This window comes from Eulemur rufifrons, chromosome 19 (assembly GCF_041146395.1).
Source record: "Eulemur rufifrons isolate Redbay chromosome 19, OSU_ERuf_1, whole genome shotgun sequence".
NCBI lineage: Eukaryota > Metazoa > Chordata > Mammalia > Primates > Lemuridae > Eulemur > Eulemur rufifrons.
In genome coordinates, this window is record NC_091001.1 from 46,648,844 (window position 1) to 46,675,400 (window position 26,557).

The 26,557-nt window shown below is 42.1% G+C and overlaps 1 protein-coding gene and 1 non-coding gene across 2 annotated transcripts in view; one reads left to right on the top strand and one right to left on the bottom strand.

Annotated features, from left to right (window-relative positions):
• Nucleotides 1-21,626: 21,626 nt before the first annotated feature.
• Nucleotides 21,627-26,557, bottom strand: part of RPIA (ribose 5-phosphate isomerase A) — a 30,962-nt gene continuing 26,031 nt past the window's right edge. Inside the window, exon 9 of the mRNA XM_069494551.1 lies at nucleotides 21,627-22,559. Within this exon, the coding sequence (XP_069350652.1) occupies nucleotides 22,462-22,559 (98 nt within the window). The 3' untranslated portion in view covers nucleotides 21,627-22,461. The remainder of the gene's footprint in view (nucleotides 22,560-26,557) is intronic.
• LOC138400363 (U6 spliceosomal RNA) lies at nucleotides 23,193-23,299 on the top strand. The gene has a single exon (XR_011236260.1). It is a non-coding gene; the product is annotated as a U6 spliceosomal RNA (small nuclear RNA).

The window sequence follows — 26,557 nt, forward strand, 5'->3', positions numbered from 1 at the left end:
GTAGGATGACACTAAGAGAAAGGAAGATGGAGCAGAGGAATGACTCTTGCAGGAGGGTCTACTCACCACCTGCCCATTCCTCTCCCTGGGGCTCCACTTGCTGACTCCTTCCCTGAAAAGACACCCCCCCATAGGCACCCCAGCAGGCACCCCTGCTGTTCAGAGACGCCTTGCCTCTCTGATGTCTTGCCCCACCTGCCATCCTCCCTCTCCTCTTTCCCATTCGCCTTGCCCCGTCTCCATTTTTCCTGGATACACAATGTCCTCCTTTCTCTCTCCCTCTTTCCCTCTGCCCTGTCTCTCCCCAGCACCTCTTATCCTTTCCTCCATCCACCTGCCAATCTCTTCTCAGGATTCGAATGGCCCTTACTACCTGTACCACAAACTTATTTCTCTCTTTATGAGAAGATTCTATCTCCCAACTCTGGCTGGAACCTTTTGTGTCCTTGAAGCTGCAAGGTTCTCTGCATACAGTAAAAAGGGAGATAGCGGAGAGGAGGTGGCAATGGAGTGGGGAGACATCTGCCAGCACCTCTATAACCCCCTTTGACCCTCACACCACACGCTGAAGTGTCTTGCATTAGCCTGTTTCATAGATGAAGAAACTGAGGCTAAGAAAGGTTATGTAACACATTAAAAATTACAGAGCTAGTAAGAGGCAGAATCACGACTTAAACCAGGGTTGTCAAGCCCATTGCATATAGTAGGTTCAGTAATGTTGGTTCGTAATAGTGACAGTTAGGCCTCAGTCAGCTCCTTTAAAACTAACAAGAAGGTCGGACTGGATGGTGAATAAGGGCTTCCTCTCTATGACTCCTTCTCAAGAAAATTCACAAGCTTTTATTTTATCATGGGTTCAAGAGCAAATCAGAAAGAGCCCCCAACCTATGACACAGCTATGAAATGTTGATGATCAAAGTAAGAAACAAATAGGCATAGAGGAGACCTTCTATGAAATTGCTGGCAGCTCAGCACATACCAACTTGTAACAAGTTTTTATTCTATGATAGGAGTAATGGATACAATGTCTCAACACTGACAAGCATCATGTCACTGAATCCTCCATGTCACTATCCCTCCTGGGCTAACTTGTATTAGTTCCTTTTCACAGATAAGGAAACTAAGACTTATAGAGAATAAATACCACATCCAAGATCACACAATAAGTCCCAAAACCAGGATTCAAACTCAGGCAGCCTGATTGAGAGCCCTTCCTCTAAAACACAGTGCTGGTTCCTCAATAACTGCTATTCATGGTTGCCATCTTCAGGGGCAAAGCATCAGTGAATCTTAGAGTGAGAAAGGAGCTTAGAAATAAAGTCTCTCATTTAACAGCTGAGGAGACTCCAGAGCAGAGATTGAATGACTGGTCCTGATCACTTAGAGACAGATTTGAAATCTGAGGTCAACATTCTTTCTATCTGTTATGTTTTTACTAGGTATAATAATGAGCTAAATGTAAACATCTCAGGGGAAGAATCCATGAACCTCTGCACAAATGGGTAGTCAACCAAGCCTAAGACAACTAGGAGGAGTGTTGGTCTAGTTTGGAAAAATAACTTATTGACCAAAGGTCCCTCCTGATACCCCAACATGTTCTACCATCACAATCTCAGGCCCCAACAATGCCTACAGCCATCCCCACCCCAGTTTGATTATTACTGAGTTTCATGGTGACTGGCCCAAAAAGATTAAAAAAAGTAATGCTACCTTATGTGGGAGAGTCCCAGGGACCAAGATAGCAACTGTCATAGCAACAGTCACACTGCTTTGGTCAAAGAGAAGACCCTTTGGGGAACTGAAAACAGAACCTTGAGCACATCTGTTGCTTTCAACCCCATCCTCCCTCCAGCAGGCTGGGTGGAGAGCTCTATGCCCTTTCAGAAGTTTCCAAGGCCTGTGCATCTGGGACCCCCACAGCACCTGGCCAAGGCTGTGTCGAGCACTGGGATGGAAGTGACACCAACCCCAAGCTCATTTGATATCACCTCACCTAAGCCCACTGCCCCATCTCCAGTCATAGGGTTCTCCCATGGAAAATCTCAGCCCAGAACAGTCGGTGTCCTCTAAGGGGTCTGATATGGTAACAGGACCCATACAGATTGCATGTGAGGAAGAAGTTGTGAGCAAGCAAGTGCTTCATGAGGCCCAGAGAAGCCCTGGAAGTATTTGAGAGCAACAAGAAGCAGTTTACGTTGAATAGTTTGGTCATCTTGGGGATGAGAGGCTGGGAAGGATCAGGATGAACTGTATACATCAACATTTCAGAATATATTTCAGTAAACTTCCTAGAGCCCATGACAGAAGCATTCTCTTCTATTGCATCCCCTTTCCACCCATGCATATAACCACCCACATATCCATTCACCCATCTGTTGGTCCTTACTCAAGTCATATGGCTAGTTGTTTGCCCTTCTGCACCAAACAACACTAGCTACTATAGGAAAAACTTGTTTGTATGCTTGGATGTATGGACGCCCACCTTTGTTCATTCCATGGGAATTTATTGGCATCTCTATGTGCCTGGCTCTATACTAAGTTCTACAGTTAACATGGTGGACAAGACAGAGCTCTCAACCTCAAGGAGCTCCCAGTCTAGGTGGAAACAAGTAACTAGAAATTGCAACATGAAGAAATGGGGTGGGAGTGGGGTGCCTGGAGAATTCTATGGAAGCACACAGGAGGGGCACCCACCACATGTGGGAGGTCAGAGAAGGTGCGTATCTTCACCCTCCTGCCCAAATGTTAGCCAACCTGAAAATTACATAACACCAAGGGTGTCTTCACAAATCATTCCAATGCTCCAGCCCTCCAATTGGGAAACCAAGTGTTAGTGAGCTCTCCCATGGAAATTCATCACTTATAAACTTATTTATCCCTTCGTGGACTTGGGTTCTTCGTTTATAATGAAGCAATAACAATAAAACCTTGATCTCAACATCACTGGACAGTAAATGAAATATTGCATATAATTCACTTAGTATAGGGCATGGTGCAGAGTATGTGCTCAATCCATGACCTTCTCATATTCTCAATTATTAACAGGTTCTTGGGTTCCACAGCTGAACTCAGCAGATACTCTCCCTGTAGTAATTCCACAAGGAATCTCTTTTTAAGTTTAGCTTGAACCTTTATTTCTTCCAATATGCAATAAGACACTACAGTCCTTCTGTTCATCCTTACCTACTTGACATGTAAAGGTGAGAAAAATCTCTCAATCTGAAAGATGAAGAAACTGAGGCAAAACACGAAGGCACTCTTTGAAGATACTGTACCTCACCCACAGGCCTAAGGATCCAGGTCAGTTCAGTGTATTTCCTTTCAGCCAAGCCTGCCTGATGCCATAATGGAACTTACAAATGTTGCAAGATTAAGGTGGAAGGTGCATTTCCCAGAAGACTCATACTTCATACTGAAAACAAAGAAACGTGTATCATCAGCACCCGTCATCAGTATATAATTTAAAGTGGCCCAATCATCCAGCTGTCTTCCCAGCCAGGAGGATGGTGAGTCAAGTGTGTGTGTTGTTTCTTTGAGGCAAAAGAGTCTCTGGATTCTATGACATCACAAACCCTTCTTGAACTACATGACAATTTAGACCTGCCTTCCCACCCACTTGGTTCATGGGCAGGTAAGTGATGGCATGTTTACTGAAGTCCTTGCATGACTGGAACTATTTTTTTCCCCTTCATTATGCAAAGAGACAAATAACAAGGAAAAAACTAACATCACAGATAGAGGAGAATAAGAAAATAAGTAGGTAAACAATGTTGGGAATCAAATATACTCAAATCAAAATATACTCAACCAAGTCTCTTACAACTCTGGCCCCACATGTATTCCTGGATTCTTTCATCCCACAGACACTTATGAACAGCTGGTTCATGTGCTAGAGGCTGGGAGGCAGATGAAGGAAGGTGCACAAGGAAGAGGAGGCATGGCAGCCCCTGTCCCTGAGGGCTGACCATCATCTACAAACACTCACCTTGAACACTTTCAGAGCCACAGTCACCACGTCAAAGCTCAAATCTGCTCCCTGGACCTGAATAAAATGAGAAGTACCTCCTAGCCACTCCCATTCCATTTTCACTGTACATGCCATTGTACTCTAAAGAATTCACATGTGGGTTTCCAAAATGTATTTTCTTTTGTCATCTACCAAACGCAATATCTAGACATGAGGAAATTCTGGATTGAGAAACACTGATCCAAACAAATAATCTGCCCAGTCTTCTATATTACTCCAAATTCTCTTTTCTTTTCTTTTAAGAAATAAAATATATTCCATGGGTGTGAGTGTGTGCAGCATTTTATTTAACAAATTAATATTTAGAATTTAATTCCATTGCCTGTACAACTAAAGTAAGTTTTTAAAAGAATTAGAGGGGAGAGAACAGGAAGGAGATCTGACAGACACAAGACAATAGAGATGGAAATAATGAGAATGGAGGGAAACAAAGAGAGTGGGTAGGCTCCGAAGAGAATTCTAATAGAGACCCTGCCCAAGAGTGTCCTGGCTGAGGGCTTCTGACAATTGCTGTGGGTTGAGATGTTCGTCAGCTGGTCTGCCACTCACTGTACCAGGGCCCCACTGCTAGATGGTATAATTTTTATTATAGAGTCTCCACTGATATATTAACCAGAGCAGCCCACCCAGAGATGGAAAGATTTCCTTGGAGTGCAGCTGTAGTGGAAGGAGCCACTCCAGCCAACGGGCTGGAAGGTTCTGAAGCTCCATGCCCTTATGTGAGCTTGTCTTTGTCTCCCTGCCCCTCACCTCCACCCATCCTTTTAAGATCATCAATGCTTGAGGACACAGACAAGACCTCTGAAATTGATTACAAAAACCCAAAGTCCTTGATACGGGAGAGGCTAAACAGACATGTGTGAAAAATGATACAATCTGAGCCTCCCCAGCCCCAGTCCAACACACACACACGCTCATAGTCACAGGCTCCCGTCTGGATTGCTTCCCACCCCCTGCAACTGGCTCTCTCCACCCTCAACCTCAACTTGAACATTGTTGCTCAGAAATAGAGTCACCTCTAATTATTGTATAAGAAAAAGGACTGTGCTTCTTTCAAGTGCTATATTCTGTAGTAAGTGTTGGTAAATAAAATTAAACAAGTTCCTAAAACTTACATTTTCACTGGCTTACCTGATATGACAGCTAGTTGCAAACAGCATGGTCACCCATGTTGTCAGATTCATGACATACGCCAAAATAATGAGACACAAATAGTTTATCAAATGTAACACTATCAAAGTTGTTAGCCTCATAACTCTTATGAGCTATGTATTTATCTGCAGGTATGTCTGAACAATGAAAGCTTGGTCCTATTTCCAGCTGACCTAAAGAAATCCTACCTAAGCAAGAAGAGTTGTGTCAAATTAGAAAGAAAATAAAAATATAAAAAGGAAATAAGAAATAACTGAAAAATAAAAAAAAAAAACAAAGAAAAAAAAAAAAAAAGAAATCCCACCTCCCCTAAGAGATCATCTGTGAATGATGAGAAACTCTCCTGATTTCACCGAAACTTCACTCTTTCTTTGATTCCCCACATCACTGTGTTCACCATACACCATCCATCACGTGTGTATTTGATTTGTGTAAGTTCCAAGTATCTCTGTCTGTATTTCCTATCAAAATATAAGCTCCTAAAAGGCCAGGCCTTTTGTCCATTATTTAGAAACTGGTACAGTTCTCCTTAGAAACTGTACCAAAACAACATTTGAGGATCACAACAGTAGCTGGAGGATCTACAGAAAGTCACTCTTTATTTCTACGCTTCAGTTTATGATTCACCTACCATTTATTGAGGACCTGCACTAGAATTTTTGCACATTGATCTTTATTCAATTTTATACTTATTGCAGTGCTTAGCACAAAGCACAGTGCCTTGGTTGCAGAAGCTTGTGCTGAATAAATAAACCAGTGAATGAGTAAATGATTTGTTGATGATTGATATATGCTTGAAGGATGGCTGTGGGGTTGTTTTTCTCCGTGTGTGATTGTGTTTGTTTGTTTTTTGGATGCACTGACTCACAGAGTGTGACATTACTAACCCAGTGTACACATGAACAAACAGGACCAGAAATATTGAAACTTGCCCAAGTGGAAAAGTTATCTCAGATACACTTCCTCTGATTTTGAGGCTTTTTGCTCCACACAACCATCCGCCTAGAACACCACCACTGGACCCGATGGGCCAGGCCTCCCTGAAGAGTCCTACTGCACTTGTAATCCACTGTCCAACTATGACTTCAGGGACTGGCTTGCTTATTTTTCTTCCGTCCTTGTATAACATCCCTGCTCCATGCTGCCCTGAGTTCCAAAGAATGTTTCATGTAGGGATAGGAGATTGCACCTTCCGGAGCAAGCCAGCTAAAAATAAATTTTCATTTCACATGACAGTCTAGATAAGCTAGCCCAAATCCACCAACAGTACCCCCTTCCTAGCACTGTGGCTACTCTCGCCACCTCTGTATACACACAGTAGTCCTTTACAGTAAGAGTCAAGAGGCTTAGTCCACTTGGGGTAGAGTGGTTCGACCATAGGCAAGAGTTCATTGAGTTGACCATGCAAGAATTGCTTATTTTCCCTGACTTGGAATTATTGCTCTTTCACAACTGGAAATTACTTTTTGTGTGTTTCTTTCCAGAAAATTTGGCAAACAATCTCATTTAGCCATAAGAATAAATCTGTTTTTTAAAAAAACTTTTTTGTGACATTATTTCCAACATTTACTCTAAAAAGACATATTAGCTTTATAAGAATTCCAGAGTTTATTTAAAATGTTGATAATTTTTTACTCTTCAGTTACAACTGCATTATAGATATGAGAAAGAGTCTAAAGAAAGAATAGAATCACCAAGAAATATATTGTTTTGACAAGGGACCCAAGAATATAGGGCACAGTGAGGAAATACGAGCACATGAATATCACAACACCCATCCTCAAGGAGTCTGTAAAAAAACAAAAAATACAATCTTTTCCAAAAATAATTTTTTAAGGGTACAAAAAAAGGAAAATTATAATAATACAAATTGGGTACTAATGCTCAGAAAAGAGCCAACTAAAAGTAACAGAGTGATTGGAGCTAGATTAGAATTAATCAAAAAAAAAATTGGAGAAAAGAGCTGAAGACAAAGTCACATAAATTTATAGACTACGAGAACTGGAGAGAAGTGGTCAGAAAAACCAAATTAACCTCTGTATTTTAACAAATAAGGAGACTGAGGCTTGCAGCAGTTGACCGACTTACTCAACACTGTTAGCAGTTGAAGTTAAACCAAGACTAGAAGTCAAGTCTCAGGGCTCTCCCTCCACTTCTCCTTCCTGTACTCTACATTCCCAAACAAACTTAGACAAGGAGGCCTTGAGATGTTGGCACACGGAGAGAGAAAGCGCTCCAGGCTTCCCTGTGGTGGCAGGGAAGACTAGAAGGCAACAAGAGCCATGCTGTTTTGTTAACTTCTATTTCAGGGGGAACGATTTGATCATTAGATTCATTAGCACAAACACCCCAGTATTTCTTGTACTAGTTAGATTGGATTAGTTTGCATTGGATTGGCTTGCACAAGGTTGAAGTGAAATGACTTGAATAAGACTGAAATCCGGAAGACCACTGAGAGTCCCAGTTGTGTTACATCTCCTCAGGTTCTTTCCCTTAACAAGAGCCCACCTACTCAAGCTGTGGAAGGCCCAGCCCTAAGTATGTTTTTACTATCTACAGGGTAGTTATTGCATGGAGCCCCTGTGTTCCAGAAAATTCAAAACCTTTTTAAGGAAAGTCCATGGGAAGAGTTTTTGAAAATGAAGGCTTCATATGCCAAAGTAAAACGTAAATCACCTCCCGGATTACCCATGTGCTAAGCTGACAGCTGATACTGCTTTTTCTTGAAGGGATATGTGCCTCCATTAGGGCCGACCGATTCTTGGGAGAACCAGGTATTTCCCAAAGAAGTAGCAGGACAAATCCCTGAGGCCTATCATCAGAGCTCCTAGAATGTCTCCCTTCCTTGGACTCAGTATGAGGCTGTAGGGGATTTGACATGTTAAATTGAACCTCTATTGTTTTCTGTGATCCTAAGCATACATACATCAGCACTTATTAGAGGTTTTAGGTGGTGCTTACCAGCTGCTTTAGAGAGGGTTGCTGGTTTAGAGCAAATGGGATGTCAAGATGGTGGGATGATGTGCTTTAACCATCAAGAATAATTTCTAGTTCCAGCTATTCCTGCTAGAATAACATCACTAGGAGAAGTAAACAAGACAGAAATGGCAAATTCCAAAATCTGAGGCTAATCAGAAACATGGACAGAGAATATCAAAGCTAGGAGGGACCCTTGAGGTTACAAAGAACAAGCCCTGTATTTTACAAAGGAAGAAACTAGAGAGGTCAACTGAGAAACGAAAGGTGCCACGGATGTGAGGAAAAGGCCACAACGAACGATGAGGGACCTTCATGGTTTCATTAATCTGAACAACAGGCGAAGCAGCAGGGGGGTTTCCACAGCGCCACGTCACACGGAACGGAGGCTTCTATTTTGAGAGCCAGACTTGCACCTGCTCTATCCAGATGGGCTCGGCAAAAGGAGAAATGAAAACAGGCTTTTCTCGCTATGGGGCTGGCGTGAGGGTGCAGGTCACAGGCTGCTTAAGCACAATGGGGCAGCTGAAAGTTGCTGGTGTGCACCCCGTGGGGGTGGGGAGCCTTTGCTCCTGGGAGACCCACTTCAGTTACTCCAGAGCTTGTCCTCATAGCACCAAGAGGAAAAGTCAGGCCAAGTCAGAGGACAGGCCTGTTTAATGTCCTGGCTCATGTGTGGTCCCACTGTGTGCTGATTAAGCAGGAGGAACGGGGAGCAAGAAAAAGTGCAGCCCAGCCACGGGTTAGAGGCAGGGGAGTTAAGAGCTCACACTCCCTGCCCAGCATGTCCAGAAAAAGGAAATGGTGAGATCTTGGAATAAATTGGCAAAGAAAGCAGAAAAATATTTTAATCAGAGTTTCTTCAGTATAATAATAAAAGTGCAATGGAAAGATTACAGGCTTCAGAGCCAGGCAGACCTGACTCTGAATTCATCTCTGCTACAACTTGGTTGTCTGGCCTTGAGCAAGTTACCAACACTCTCTAAACTTCAGTTTCTTCATCTGTAATTTTTAAGATAATGAAAGAGCACCTCTTTGAAGGTTATTGTGAGGGTAATGACAACAGGACAGCACCTAGGGAAGGACCTGGGTAAAGGCAACTTCTCTTGTTATCTTTATCAACCCACATGTGATCATTGCTTTACAAGACACCTCCACTACTCTGTTTCCTCATATCAGAACATAAGCAATAAATCCCATCCTCGGGAGTCCATCAGTGATACACAGGCCACTCTGGAATAGCCTCCTTCTCCCAAGAACCTGCCTCTCAAATTTAAAGAATCTTGTAAATTTTAGTTTAAATCATTCATTTGACCTCCTTGCCCTATCAAAACCTGATGATTTAAAATCCACTGTGTGCACTTATCAAAATCCACAAATCCTTTTTCTTTAGCAAAACATGAAATAAAAATACTAGATATAGGGCTAAGGAAATTGCAAAATTTGTTAAGTAAACTCAGAAAATTCCATGTTAGCTGCCTTACCTAATGAATGAATTATTCTAGTTAAAATACATTGAATAGATTTTAAAAGATCACAACTGAAATAAAATAAAGCCAGTAGGTCTGGTTTTCTCACTTTATAATTTTCTTCATCTGATAATTCAGAAATCACTTCAGAATCTCACAACAAATAACTGTAGTACTATAAAGAGGCAAAAATATTGGTGAATTAAGACTCTATTTCATAAAATATCAAATAAACCTTATTTTACAAGTTCATACTTCTGTGTATTTAAGAGTTTATAAACTGTAAAGGACTCCGCAATTGTAAAGTGCTCCTGTGATTATAATTATTTTGTGTCTCTGATTTCTGAATTGAGTATTTTCCCTTTTGTCTTCTCTGTTCCACTTTTTTAAAAGAAGAGCAAACATCTGAGGTTCACTATGCAGTCATAAAAACAGCAACAGGAGTCCCTCCTTGGTCACCACCTCGTTAACGATCTTAGACAAGTCACCAGGCCTCAGTTTCCCTGTCTGTAACATGAGAGGGTTGGACTGGGTAATTGTGAAGCTCCTTTCCACACCTAAAATGCTACCATTCCTGCATGCCAATATGAAGAATTTTTAAGGTCTTTTCTTTGAGCATGATTTGCTATCCTACAGAAACAACCACCTTAATATGAAAAGAGGTCTGACAGTATTCCGTTTAGAGAAAATTTTAAAAGTTTTGCCAAATGAAAAAGCATTTAAAGAGGCACTGTTCTAAGGAAGATAACTGGCCAAAGAGAAACTAAAATAACAACTCCCCCAAGGACAGACTGGGCCCACCGTGCAGCTTGAGCTATGACTCCCCCGTGAGCGTGGGCTTGTGCCTCCACAGACCTTCATTCCCATGCCCACGGGTACGGAGAATGCACCCAGAGAGTCCAAGAGTGAGATCAGGAGATTATCTAGCTTATTTAAGGAATGCAGTTGGAAGGAAACATAAATTAAATCTAGAAATCCCGAGTATCCTGATTTGAGTGTCAACATTGGAAAACTGCCAAGGCAACTGATCTAGTTTTCCCTTCATCTGTGCTGAGGATGCTGACTGAGAGATCTCTACCCTCAGATGACATGTTTTAAAATAGTTAAGTAGCTTAAAATGAAAATAAAACTTCAAAAAACACTGGATTTGAAAACAGACTCGTACTTGGTTCTGGTTCTGCTTCTATGTGATGCTGGCTAAGTCATTTGACCCATCTGAAATTAGTCTCAGTATAAAATTGGGGATAAAAACACTTTGCTTCATTCTACACAACTTTGAGTAATGGTCACACAAATAATGATGAGAAAAATGCTCTGCAGGCTTATTGAATGCGACCTTCTGCACAACAACTTCCAGCAATGGTAGCAGAATTCTTTCCACGAAAAGCAACATGGCACACCTCCCTGCCCCTGCCAGCACTGTGAACCAAAACTGTTCTCTCCGGGTGTGATGGGCTCATAAGTGTACTCTCCTTATTGACTCCATGTTCGGTACCTACTTAGACCTGTGCAACTAGACCAGCAGGAATCATTTCCATCAACTACCTCTTTCTGGACAGACGTCTGCAATCATAGAAACAGAAAATCAAAGTTTTCACTTTACTGTTCAGGGTTTGTGACAAAACTCTTACAAGATCAGGCTATTAAATAGGAATTAACACCAGACTTGAGGCCTGGAGCTAAGTCAGTTATCTCTGTTTCTCAGTGAGAGAGTATCTGTAGAATTCAATATCTGAAACCTAGACATTCCTAGTAAATGTAAACACACACACGTCTAAATCTTACTTCACCCTCAGTACTTGTGCTTCGCTGGTCGGAGAGGAGGGATTTGGATGTGTGGCAATAAACTGCAAAATAATCCTCACATGGTTGGAAAATAACACGTGAAATAACTTAATCGGCATTGCAAATGGTATTATCTTTTGAAAAGGAATTTAGTAACACCTATCAAAAGCCACTAAAACTCCATTCCCTTTAACTCAATAATTTCAAGGCTTAAAAAGCAGACATTAGAAAAACCCTAAATGGCCAACAATAGGAGAAATGACTGAAGAAGAGCCGAGCGCGGCAGCATGAACCTATAGTCCCAGCTACTTGGGAGGCTGAGGAGGGAGGCTCTCTTGAGGGCAGGAGTTTGAGACCAGTTTAAGCAACATAATGAGACCCCATCTCAAAAGAAAAAAAAAAAGGAAAGAAAAAGAAATGGCTGAGGAAATAATGGGAAGACAACTCAATGGATGAACTTGTAGTCAATAGAGAGGAAGCTTCTGAAGTCTATGTGACAACATGGAAAACTATAAATTAATAGGCATTTATAAAGTATGGAATCCTATGCTTCTTATAATCAGCTGTATATAAAGATATATGCATTTATGAACAAAGATTGAAAAGAGAACACAGACAAAAATGTGAAGACTATTATATTAAAGTGCAAGATTGTGAATTTTTTTCCTTTAAAATTTTTGTAAAATATCATTTTTACAATAAGGAATATTCAGGAATAGGAAAAGAGGCAGAACAACTTGCCGACATTGCATAGCAGAAATAAGAAATAAATCTTTGTCTGATTTTTAGATTGAGATGTAACCAAACCCTCCCGTGCCTTCCACAGCCATGGAGACCCTGCTCCAGCACCCGAAGTATAAAAACACTGTCATTTAACCAGACATAAATAAGACCTAATTGTTTCTTAACAGTTTGAATTAAATGATCTAAAAGGTAAAATTTCACTAGTCACAACAAATACTTCTCAGAATCATAAATGATCTTTTATTGTCAAGTGACATGTGAATCATAAATTTAGCCATTCTGGATTGAGAACTGAAAATACTTTAGATTCAGACAATGATCTAAAATAAATTAACAAGGGTATGTCTGAGCACAAATGTGTGCTTTAGTTAAGTAAGTCACTTCTCTAATTTCTCACATACATTTGTCTAGTTCCATCCTTGAGAGTATTCAAAGGGGAAAATATGTTAAAGAGAAAACAAAAATGCATAGAATATTTTACTGATTTGATTATTGAAAATTGTTCCATTTAATTTTTGGGAAGGTAGTACATGCATTTGGTAAAACATTCAAACAGTACAAAAGAGTAACTATGAGAAGTTTTAATAATTCTACTACTCCATATCCTCTAGGCTAAGAAATTTTTAATAATAAAGTATTTTAGCTCTAAATGAGGCTTTTTAAAAAGTGGACTGAAACAAAAAACTGGTATGTTAGAAAAGGCATGACAAGAAGCTAGGCTCAGAGGCACAAGTTGTATAAGCTCTCCTTATAGAGCAAAAGAATTCTTGAACTACTTTTAAAACCAAAACTTTTGGAATTTGTTTAAATTATCCCTACTATAAAACTCAGGCTACAAAAGTGCTGATTATTCTAATTGCAGAAAATTATTCAGAAAAATAGGTTCTAGAATGCAATCTTTTACTTGTATAAATGTATTCATTGCCATTATTTATACAAACTCAGAATCAGAAACTATCTTTCCTATAGAAAGAGGCACACAAAAAATGTATTTTGCTCATGAACTGAATTTATAATTAATGAGAACTTGTCACATGCATGCAATTAAAAACAAAATCTGCAAGGTGACTTAGAGAAAGAAGAATTCCTCTTTTCTCCTCAAAACTTTAGACATAAACATAAAATTTCATATGTATATGCCTTATGATACAGCAATCTATTTTAGGAAAAAGAATGCATTACGAAAAAAAGAATGCATTATGGAAAATATTATTGTATATCTCAATTAAAAAACAAGGATACATTAAATAAAACCCAAGAAAATTGTATTAAGAGAAATGAGCTGATCTCCTTTGGGCGTTGGCCCTGAGAACACAACTCTCAGCTCTGAAAGTACCTCAAGACTTTCCAAGATCAACATTTGCAAAGCATTATCAACCTGGGATAATGCTTATTCGGAGAGACTTTGTGCACCTGAAATAGTTTACTTTGATGAAACCGTGCTTATTTTTCACAATTAAAATTGCATCCATGGCCTTGTTTACCCTTAAGAATTATAGTTTGCTTACACAATCTCTTTATTTCACCGAAGTAACTTTTTGCGTCAAGGGGTTTTAACTTATTTTCTAAAACAGAAAACCATAAAGTTGTATACCTATTAGAGGAAAAAAGCCACACAAATTAAAGGTAGAGAGTAGGGACACAGGGAGGGGTTGGAAAAGACAAACTATCAAAAATTACATTAGGGGATGGGGAGGCATGGGGCAATATACATAACCTAAACTTTTGTACCCCCACAATATGCTGAAATAATAAAAAAAGAAAGTAAAAAAAAAAATTACATGAAATTCTTCCAACTCATTAGGCCTCCCTTGGATTGTCCAACAATACATCCCTCCAACACACACAAACACACACACACACACACACACACACACAGAGAGAGCAAACTGTGAAGGGCACACAGCCCCGAGACCCAGCTCTTACCCCAGAGTTTTTGCACGGGCAGCAGGTTGGCAGCCAGCACTGTGGGAGCCCTAGTGGCAGCCCAGGGCTGCTCCTCCTGGGGCTGCAGCTGCGTTTTTGCAATATCCACTATTTGGAGTTTGACCTGTTCACCTCCAGGAAAGCCTCCCTGTTCCCTAGAACAACCTGCTCTGACGCCTGAGGACCTGTCCATAGATGTCTGGGGAAAACCATCCGCCTGAGGAGGACATGGAGGAGCTTGGGGCAGGTGGGAATTGCAGCCCAGCCCAGCCAGCAGGGTCAGCCACGGAGGGCTGTGTGTGCCCAGGAGAGCAGACAAGGATGAGGGCCAGATACGCAGAGGCACCAAACATTCAAGGTACACATCCCACTGCAGAGAAGTGTCCTCTGGCCACTTCATAATACAGCTTTAACTATACCTGGTGCTTCCCTGGTTTGTGGCCCGAGCTGGTCTCCCATTTGGGTGAGATGGCTCAAGAGGCAGCAGAAACTCAAAACTGCAGAGTCTTGCACACAGCCATTTGAGGCTTCCTGGGGACAAGCCACCATGGATTTCATAGGGCACTTTCTGTTACATGTCGTCTAGGGCTGAGAGCTCTAAACAGTGACCACTGCCACCTCCGTGCAAACGCCTTTGGGCCATGCATAATCAGTACAGTGAGGCTCAAGGCAATAGACACGCGTGCCAAACATCCCAAAGGGACAAGGAAGGACCCTTGAGTTCCGGCGGTGCTCGGCTTGGCTTTCTCATGAGCTTGCCTAAAATGGGAAAACGGGTAAGCTCTGAGATGGGGACTGGCAGGAACAAATCTCTTGGGGGCAGGGGCTGGCCGGCAGGACGACACCCCCCCACGGTCCAGCTCTGCAACAGCCGCGGGAACCCCAGTCTCAACCGGCCTGTCAGGGGGCCTCGGCGCGCTGGGTTCGAGCGCCCCCTGCTGGTCCCTGGAAGGGAGGACAGCAGCCCCCCGAGGGCCACTGCGGAGCTGGAGCCTGGGAGAGACCCAGGCCCTACAAGCCCTGTAGTTTGACGTCACCGTCCACCCTCACATACATATTATCTTCTTCCGAAAGTTATTTGGTATCTGACCCGCACACACTTTCCATTTTTTAAATTTTAATAATATTGTTCAGGTTATTTAGAAAATACAGAAAAACATGAAAATAAAAGCCATACATAATCACATCAGCAAAGATAAGTACTTCTAATATTTAACGTGCATCATTTTTATTTAGTCAAGATCATGCTGTCTGGTGGCCATTGTCCATCTACTCCCAGATCCATTTTCTGTCCTTGGCTCCTCTGTCAACTGGTTTCAGGATGGATTTGGCCAAGGGGAGACACTGGCAAGAGACTGGGGAATGGAAAGAAGGGATAAGCCAGGGCATTTGTCGCTCCTGTGCTTTGAGGAGGAATTTTCCACCAGCGGCTGCATCCTCTCCATGATTCTAGCTCTCACCAAGTTCCCAGCCTCTGGTAACACCACTGTCCCCAGCCCTGGGGGTGCAGTGGCTTCCTGCCGTTGCTTCGCCATGAGGATTCGTTCTCTGCTCTTCATCACCTGTGAAGTATTTCCCATGATAAACCCCCTTTGTTTGAAATGCCCAGAGTAGTTTATTTCCCCCACTAGACCATGATTGATACATCTCACATGTATAATTTTTGGTTTATTACTTAATAATTTATCACTTGATATTATTCCATAAAAGTTCTCCTATATCTTTAGTCCCTTACAAACCTGTCTTAATGGCTTATTACATCACACCTCAATTGCCTCGTATCATTCAAGTTTCCAACTTTTGCTAAAATATAACATTAATATAAACATCTTTGTGCATAAATTTCTATCCACATTTCTAACTATTTGCTTAGACTACATTCTTGGAAGTGACTAAAAAAAAGAAATGGGCTGGGCATATTGGCTCACACCTGTAATCCCAGCACTCTGGGAGGCCCAGGCGGTGGGGGCTGGGGGCGGGAATCACTTGAGCTCAGGAGCTTGAGACCAGCCTGAGCAAGAGCAAGACCCCCATCTCTATTTTTAAAATTAAATAAAAGAAAGAAAGAAAGAAATGACCCATTTTAAGATTCTTGCTACATATTGCAAACAATCTCCAGGAAAAAAAGATTAGACCCGTTTACAATCCCACCAGCAGTCTAAGAAAGCTTGGCTCACCATGCCCTTTGCAGCTCTGATTACATTAATTTGCTAATTTTTTTAGGCAAAATAAAGGCTTCTGGCTGTTATTCTTTTAACACACACAGACACACACAATCTCAAGTAAACCAAGATGACACATCACACAGGCATATGCAATTACTATAACAGTAATTTTTCCTTGGCCAGGCGCAGTGGCTCATGCCTGTAATCCTAGCACTCTGGGAGGCCGAGGCAGGAGAATCGCTCAGGATCAGGAGTTCGAGACCCGCCTGACCCGCCTGAGCAAGAGTGAGACCCCCCCCCCCCCCCCCGTCTCTACTGAAAAACAGAAAGAAATTATCTGGACAACTAAAAATATATAGAAAAAATTAGCCGGGCATGGTGGCACATGCCTGTAGTCCCAGCTACTCCGGAGGCTGAGGCAGTAGGATTACTTGAGCCCAGGAGTTTGAGGTTGCGGTGAGCTAGGCTGACGCCACAGCACTCTAGCCCGGGCAACAGAGCGAGACTCTGTCTCCAAATAATAATAATAAAAATTTTTCCTTCAGTAAATTCCAGAATAAAATTTGGCATGCCATTTTAAGAATTTTGTTATGGAAAATATCATATATATGCAAAAGTAGGGAGCAGTGAGTCCCCATGTCCCCAGGACTCAAAATAGTATATCCCAACTAAAATAATCATTTAACTTAGAAGGTGAAAGGACGGCATTCTCTTTCCTGGAGTTAAAGTCAAGAAGGTGGCCTGCTTGAAGAGTAGATGAAAATCTCAGTTCAAATTGGGGCTACTGATGGACCCCCTGGTAGCTCTCCCTTTGACTCAACTCTCTTTGGGTTCTAGGAAACGTCTTAAGACCACAGGAGAACTCCAGGCTTGCTCCAAGAAATCAGAGGAGCCTTAAATAAGCCAGAACAAGGGCAATGCCAGAGTTCCCCCTGAATGCTCGATCTGTGCAATATTGCAGTTCCTTGCCACGTGTGGCTATTGAGCTCTTGGAATGTGGCCGGTCCAAGATGAGATATACTGAAATGAATACGCATAGTATTTTGAAGACCTACTACAAAAAAAGAATGTGAAATACTAATTATGTGTTCAAATAGTAATATTTTAGATATTTTGGGTTAAATGTTTTATTAAAATTAATTTCACCTGTTTCTTTCAACCTTTTTAGTGTGGTGACTAGAACATTTAAAATCATATTACGTGGCTCGCCTTTCTACTGGGCAGTGCTATTCTTGCCCATACCTGTGCTGCTCTGGGTGCCACTCCCTGCAGCCCTCACCTTGTGGGTGCCACTCACAGGCCCGCAGAGAAACAGGAGGCAGCATCACTGGCACAGAGGAATAGGGGTGAGTGCAGCTGAGCTCAGCTGTCAGCTCTGAACCTTCAGAACTCATCAGTGACTAGAGACCGGCCTCACCCTCCCCTAAGAACAGCTTCTGAAATAAAATGAGGATGAACATCACTCTCTTATTTGAAACTCAGGTTGAGATAACCCTGAACTTGGGAACTCTCTCAAAATGTAGTGCTCTCTGTCATCGGGGGGACATTCAAAGATCTTATCGCCACTGGGTTGGGACTGACGGAGATGCACACAGCCAGGACTTCAGCTCCCTGAGACAGATGTGCTTCCTCTCCCACTTTGCTACCGAGCAGGGATGGTTCTCAGTGATTCGACACAACAGGATAGGGAAAAATAAATGAACCGAATTTATTTTATTCACCAGCCTGGATAATGCCCTATCCACAGACACTGGGGTTGCCTTTCCAGAGAAGACTTTTCCTTCCCTCTCTAGAATCCTCCTCCACTCCACTGCCCACATTAACCATCACACCCCATCTCTCTCAAAGCACCATTACAGATGTTTATTGCTGAGGCCAACTTGAGCACATTTGAATGCTACGCTATATTGGAGTGTTTTGCTGCCCTGCAATACAACTCAGTTACTAAAAAAGCAAAGGCACTGAACCCATGTTAAAAAACCTCATCTGATTACTGGGTTAGTGGAGTGAAGGCAGATGCAATCCTAAATCTGGCTGCAACAGCTGCTAGGTATGACAGGAAGTGAGCAAAGTCAGGCATTTGAGAAGAAAGTCACAAGGAATGGTTGTCATGGCATCAATGAAGTCGGAGGGCTGGAGCCACATCACAGGGTATCTGGGACCTGACTCCCCCGCCCCAGTGCCCAGTACACAGCAAGTGCTCAATGCCAGTTAGTTAGAGGGGGTGGAAGAGTTGAATGTAGAATGCTCAGGCCCTCTGGATCCTGGGGTCAGCCATATCTTCAGAAAGAGACGTTGCCCCTGACATTGGGAGTTGGCCTGCCAGTCAGGCCTTGGTGTTGCTACAAGCTGGCCTGGCACCCACAGCTAGTCCCTGGTGTTCTGTTGAACATAAACAATTTCACAAAATATCAACTTCAGACAAGGCCACTCTGTGACCATGATGAAGGTGAAAACAAGACCATAATCACAGACAAAACATAAACATCATCCAAGTCACAAAAACTACCAAGTATCATTAATGAGTAACTGCTGCTTCTTTACCAATGCTAGCCTGGGTCTCACTCCATTCTTCCTACCTTCTGGGTAACTATTAAGTTACCCAATCATAGAATCACTCCTGCTTCCTGCCAGCATCCAATCCAGAGCAAAGCCCCACTTCCCTCTAAGTCCGAACACTCCAGACACCCACAGCTCCCTGTGGCGTGATTTCCCTTTCAGTGGGTCAGGAAATCTAACTTTGTTCAACTGTGTGCTCCTACATGGTCTTTGGCTAAAGGGAATTAACAATCCTTAGTCATAAATGCCCCTTCCCAGGCTAGCAATGCCTATGGTTGCCATGGTGCCTAAATCACAGGGGGAAAGCAGGGAAAGGAAACAGGCACAAGAGAGGAGAAATCAATGGTTGTCCAGCTTCATTCCTGAGTGACAAATAAGGGTGACTTCTACAAAGGGCACATTTCTGTGGCCCACCCAAGGTTATGTGCAATGTTCTACCCCTTCCTCCCACTAAAGAAAGCTCATCAGAATGCACAAGTTGATACGCGTGCATACACACACACACACACAAAATAAACCATCTGCTAACTTCAGGACTTTAACAAATTGTGACTCAAGTTCCAACAGATGGACACAACTAAGGAATACAAGCTGTTTAAGCCCTATAACCACCCTGAAGTAGGAGCAAGGCCTAGAGCCAGAGAAGTCCGGCCTGCTTGCCAGTATCAGACCAAGTTACTTGAACTGAGCCTCAGTTTCTCATTCTGCAAATTAAGAGAACACCATAAGGTTGCAGTGAGTTTACAAAGGCCCAGAATAGTGCCTGCCACGCAGTAAGTGTTCAAATGTGATAGTTCACCCCTTCCCCTTCCTCACTTTAAAAGATTGAAACTACTGAAATAGTATATTAAAAACAGCACATTAAATAAAGTCCCTTTCCTCAAAATTTTGCTTCTTGAAAAGATTACTCTAAAATTAGCTTTTCTTTGAAACTTGCCTGTATCCATTGGAATTTTCTCATACAAGGTTACAACATGGCATCCCTGGTACTTCTCAAGGCCAAGGTGAGTATCCTCCCAGAGAATACAAACCAGCCCCCCTCACCTGAAGACCAGGGGTTCCAGGCTGGCTTGGTCACTATCCAGCTTTGTATCTGTGACCAAGTGACTTATCCTATTCAGACCTCTCTACCATAAACTGGCACCGTATTTAACTTTAGCTAAAGTGCTTTGAGGGAGACAAAGCTAGCAGTGGCAATAGATAGGAAGCCCTCACCAGTCACCCGATGACCTCTCCCCCACTGTGGCATTCATTCCTCCGTCGACTTGCCCATGGGCTCACGAGGCTGGAGACACCTGGAGCACGAGAGGACCTGCCTCACCTGTATCCCGTCCTCCCCCTCCAGCTAGTGCCCGCCAGGAACTGGCCCATGATGGGAGCTCAGAAACGGTCTGATAAATGAAGAGTATAAAACTTTGTGAGATGCTCTAGCTGAAATAAAATTGAATAGATTTTATTCAAATCCAAGTGATTTTTTTCTTTGATGTCTCCCAGAAATGTGACAGCTTCTCTTGGTTATAAACCTTTCCCAACACCAAACCTGCAGCTCACCCTGCACCCCTCAGATTGATCACATGTAACGAGCATGTGGATTGTGCAGAAGAAAACTTTCTTCTATCCAACTTATCACCAGCAAGATCACATTTAAAAACAATTTTAATGAAGAATCTTCAATCAAAATTTGCCTCTAGAACAAATTACTGTATACCTAAAGCACAGCAAGTGTTGTTTTCAAGAGAAGAAAAACCTAACGTCAACATTCAAAGGAACTGCGGTTCAGTCACAGGTGTGAATGCCTGTGAAACCCACAGAAAATTTACATGTGATGTGGAGCATGCAGGTGTTTTTCTGAAATTCAGGTCTACTTTGTTGTTTATCTTTATTCCTAAATTTAATCCAGGCCATCGGAGCTTTGAAGGATTATTTCAAAAATTAGTTCTATCAAGTTTCTCAGCTAAGATCTAGTACCCACTTTGTATAAAAATTATCATCCAAACCAACTTGGTCTTAAAGAAAACGAAAGCGCTCCTAACGACAGGTTTCCTGAGAATGTGAGGCAATTATTTTTAAAAAGCACCCTGAGAGTTCAAAAGGAATTGAGAAAAATAAAAAGCCTCTTTAATGCTCAGCCCTGATTAACTTTTATTCTGCACCTTGATTTAATAGGAATTTAGATGCCAACAGGTTTGAAAGTTATGATCCAAGCTTCAAAAGAGAGGGCAAGCTGTGGGAAATGACTGTTCAAGTATTATACAAAGCTAGCACAGGGGAAATCAGGACTCTCAGCATAAAGACCTTTTAACAACAGGATGGATTCCTTTGTGTCTCATCTGGAACCACCTCTGAGCTGTTCACGGCCTTTCCTCTCCCTATGAGGCTGTTTTCTGGGCGGTTCCCTGCTTATTAGGCAGACTGTCTAAAGATCACAGGGTGGGGGTGATAAAGAGGAAATTCAGGTTACCTGGTATGTTTTACCACATATCAGCTTCCATGACTAAAAAAGGTGTGACTAATATGAGACTTGGGGATAATCTGTGACTTCTGCTCACCTGTATTAGCCTCCATTAACAAAGAAAATTTGAGGCGGGAAAAAAAAAAAAACTTTTTAATACCTTGCTAGACAAAGGTCTCTAGCATACTTCCTTAGATAACTGATCCATCTGGAAGATAGCTCTCCCAGAAATAAAGCAAGTAGTTACCTATTCTTTGGTTCAAGATGTCTTGAGTAAATTCTACCCCTTAGCAAAGATCTGATGTAAAGTGAGTGAGCAAAACGGATTCCCGTGGTACTTCAAATTCTGCAGTAAAGACAAAGAGTCAAAATGGCACCACGCTGTTTTATTTCAATCTGCAAACAATATAAAGAGGTGATGACTTCTGATGCCAAACCATGCAAGTAATAATAAAGGAACACAAAAAATATTAACAACGAAATCATTAAAGAAACAAATACTTCACATTTCACATCAGTGCTTTGGCAGTATTGGCAAACATTTCTGGCCAACCGCTTACAACAGCAGGCATCTGGAGAAACCCTTCGATCTTAGCAAAAGTACAGCCACATTTTCTCCCTGAAAGCTAACATTCCAAGTCACTCCACACCACACTGTTCTACCCAGCACACTTTTGTAAACCTGATCTTAAGATGTAACTAGGTATTGTGCGTGCTTACAATGAAAACTAACTCAAAACAAAACAGAGAGTGGCAGAAAAGTAAACAAAGGTTCCAGTAAGGCATCAGGAGATCACTGCTGGCTGGGCCCTCCATTTTACCAGCTTCAAGAAAGGTTTTGATTTTTATTTCTCAGCAAATCCAGTATTCAGAAGCTTAACCAGCAGGCTCAAGTCAAAGGTTTTAAAGACTATTCCCCCTACTCACCCCCTTTTTTTGGTAAATATTTCATATAAAACATGAAATCAAGTTCTACTTTATAAAAAAGCAATATTGTAATAGTAAAAATATAAGTTTATATTTCTCTTTTTAAAAAGACATTTAATAACAATACTTCAGAAGACCGGATTTAAACACCCCCCACCCCCCACCCTGCCAGTTGTCCACCCTGGCACAGATACATTAAGGCAAAGGCTCCTGGAGAGGTCTGTCCACCCTGGCTGTGAGCTGGACACGCCAGGTGAACACACTCTGCTCCTTGCGGGGTCAACAGAAAGGCTTCTCCCTCATGTTCACTGAGCCATCCTGCATCCCGAAGTAGACTCTCTCAGCCATGTTGATGAACAGGCCTGTGTCCACCACACCTGCAGGACAAAGGACAGAAACAAGCACTAAGTTTTCACCAAGGCAAAAACAGAATCAAGCATTGTAGGGTCACTACAATACAACTGCCATAAACAACAATGCACAAATAACAAACCTAAAGCTTTCCTCTCCCCCATAGCAATGAAAAGAGATTCTGATTATTTCTTCTTGCCACCTCTGTCTCCCTTCCCACCTTGGCTTTCCTTCCGTACTCAAACATGCCAAGCTTTGTCTTGCCTCAGGGCCTTTGCTCGTGCTGTTCCTTGCCTGGACTAGTCATCGTCAAGTACTTCAAAGGGTTGGCTCTTCTCTATCCTTCAGACATATCAGATGGCAAGTCATCTTCTAAAGAGACTCTCCACGATTACTCTAAGCACCCCCGTCCCCCCTTATTTTCAATCACACAGCCTTGGAAGATTTCCTTACAGAGCGGGAGGAGATATTTGCAAGACCATATATCTGTCAAAAGACCACATCAAAAAATATAAACAACTCCTCAAATCATTATGAAAAAGACAAATAGAAAAATAGGCAAGACTTAAACAGGTACCTCACAAAAGAAACTATCCAAAATGGCCAAAAACATTTTTTTAAAAAAGGTGCTCAAATTCATTAGTCAAAAGGGAATGCAAGTGCCCGCTCTGGCAGCACATTTACTAAAATTGGAACGATACAGAGATGATTAGCATGGCCCCTGCACAAGGATGACACGCAGATTCGTGAAGCAGTCCATATTTTAAAAATAAGTAAGATTTAAAAAGGGGGGGATGCCAATTAAAACTACAAGCTATCACTACACACTCATCAGAAATGAGTATAATAACACTTGGCTAGGACGCAAAGACATTTACACACTGATGGTGAGGGTCAACTGGTTCCGAAACCACTTTGGAAAATTTCTGTGAGTACATCTTATAAAGCCTGACAATCGTACCTAACCACTAGCAACTCCAGACACACAACTGTTAGTCATACATATGGTCAGCAAGATACGTATAAAATATACGTAGTAGCACTCTTCCTAATAGCTAAAAACAGAATACCCAAATGCCCATCAAGAGCAGAATGGATATATAAACATGTTTTTCACACACAAATTCAACAACGGAACACTATTCAGGAATGAGAATTAACAACCACTTGGGACCTTTATCAAAAATATTTACACACACACACACACACACACACACACACACTACAGTGAGATAACACTGATGAGCCTGGAGGGCTGGTACAAGGGTAAATTGGTACAATCTGCACAGGGCAATTTGGCACCGTCTAGCAAGAATCACAGAGACAATTATCCTTTCATTCAGTAATTCTCTTCTAGCAAAGGATTAGAAACATAAATGATGATCTAGTTAAGTAAATTTTATGATATGGCCATAAAATGGAATACTCAGTTATTTAGGGGAAAAAAAAGAATGAGGAAGCTCTTTTGTGAACCAACATGTAATAATCTCCAAGATGGGGAAAAGCAGGAAACAGAACGCGTACATAGTATGCTGCCAATAGCGTAAAAAGGGGTGGGGCAGGGGGAGTTTCAATTTGTGTGTTTAAGTAAGACCATGTCAAAAACACCACACAATTTTGGTAACTTTGGCTGCCTCCAGGTAGGGTAATTAATTGGCTAGAAAAGGTGGGGAGGGAGACTTGCCACTGTTTAATAATTATAAACTACGTAAATGCAAAAGGATAAATAAAACAAAACTTCCAAAGACGGCTCACAATAAACAAATAAAATGAGGCAGTGATTCATCTACCAGGCATGGAAAGCCAAAGAGTAGAGAGAAGAGCCACTGAAACATAAAAGGTCCCTGGCACCAAACAGCACCTACACGACCAGAGCCTCCCCAAAGATAAACAAAGGAGCCAAGACCCATCCTTCTCCAAAATTCTGCAATACAAAGTGAAAGCTTCTATCTGATCCAAGAGGAAGTCAAACCTGGTTCAGAAAAGGCTTTAAGAATAAGGAGCGGAGATGAATGGCAGCAGTCTAGGGTGTAATCTTAGAGCAACCTCTCCAAGTTACTGAGATGCTGGGAGTGAATGACACCCCCTGCCCCAAATAAAATACAGTGGAAAGAGCAGTGGATGCTAAATGCGAAACTGGAGGAAAGAACCCTGATAGCTCTGGCCCATAAATAAAGAGTCACTCTGCTCTGGGCAGAACCCACTGAAACATCCAAGGGAGTTGTTCTCTAAGTGTCTTTACACACTGCATATGAGTGCACATGGGACCAGGGCAGGGCGGCAGGGATAAAACAGGGATACTTGCTTCTCCTCCCTTGGTCCTGCTCCAGAAGTGAGTCTAATAGACTAAATCAGGAAAAGAGAAAATGAGAAGAGACAACAAACTGGCCTGATGGTCCTGTTGATACCATATATGATTTAACAGCTAGCCTCTTTTGTCATTTTCCTCGCTCTCAATTCCTAACAAAACTCTGAACTTCTCTAGGATGCAACCTTTACATACTTAGGTGGAAAGCAAAGCATGAGGAAAATTTCCTTACAAAGGACATCTCAGTGTCTCAATAAACCAAGAAAGGTCTGTGCAGGAACAAGGGAGCTACCTAGTGGGCACTGTGAGAAATCCACCTACATAGCACCTACACTGGGGAGCTGTTTCCTCCTTGAACCCCTGGGTTTGTCTATGGTATCATTAGAGGCAAATTCTCCCATTTTACTAACAGTGACCTCTACATCTTCTCTTCCACCCGCCTTCTTGGCTCTTTAGTTCTTCTACTAAAAAGATAACACCTTATTTCTATTATTGCATTAAAGGAACAAGAACAAAAAAAAGATAAGAGAATGAGTATAATTCACTCCTCTTTTTGACTCAATAAATCAATTAAAAAAATTGTCAACAGAAGACTAACGTAACAGACCATAGAGTTGGAAGAATTAGCTCTTTGTTACACAGCATATATTCACACCATTTTCAATCCCAACTAGCATGGATAACTTAGGATCTAGTATATTTAATTAACGGTGAAGATAGTGCCTTTCTTCCTGGGGATTTATTTATTCAATAAATACTTCCTTGTGTGCTAACCATGGTTTTAACTCATGTAATCCTCCCAACAACCCTATGAGGTAGTTATCAGTATTACTCCTTTTACAGAGGAAGAAACTGAGGCACAGAGATACTAACTAACAGCTCAAAGTCCATACTGCCAGAGAATTGCTGGGTAAGGATCCTTACCTAGACAGTCTACTCCAGAATTTGCTCTGCTAAACTGACTTTATCTGCCTCATTAGCAAGTCCTGGCCCAAGAATATTCCATGACATGAAATATTCCCAGTGAAACTCTTAGTCTCTCAATATCATTAAGAGACTGATACCTCTCAAGACTGCCTCCTTGACCAGACGTGGTGGCTCTCGCCTATAATCCCAGCACTCTGGAGGCTGAGGCAGAAGGATCACTTGAGGTCAGGAGTTTGAGACCAACCTGAACAAGAGTGAGACCCCATCTCTACTAAAAATAGACAAAATTAGCCGGGCGTGGTGGTGCAAGCCTGTAGTCCCTGGTACTCCTGAGGCTGAGGCAGGAGGATTGCTTGAGCCCAGGAGTTTGAGGTTGCTGTGAGCTATAATCATACTACTGCACTCTACCCTGGGTGACAGATGGAGACTCTATCTCAAAACAAACAAACGAAAAAAAAAAAAGACTGCCTCTTCTTTTGAATCCTCTCAATTCAAAGGAGTCCCCAGTACATCCTCTGGCCTGGAGCAGGGCTCCAGCCTCATAACTCGTCTCTACGCTGCTCACCCAGCCTTCACCCGGGGCCCCACCCTGGCTCCTACTCCATCATACCCTGGCACAAACTGCATTTGAGGCTCTCAACTGTTCCAAATGTTCATTTCACAGACTCTCCTCACCTGGCACTTGAGCAAGTGAGGATTAAACATTTAGGATCTAAAGACCAATAACTTAGGGTTTCCCTATTGGTGGCACAGCCCTTGGGCAAATCACTTAACCTTCCTCAGCCTGTG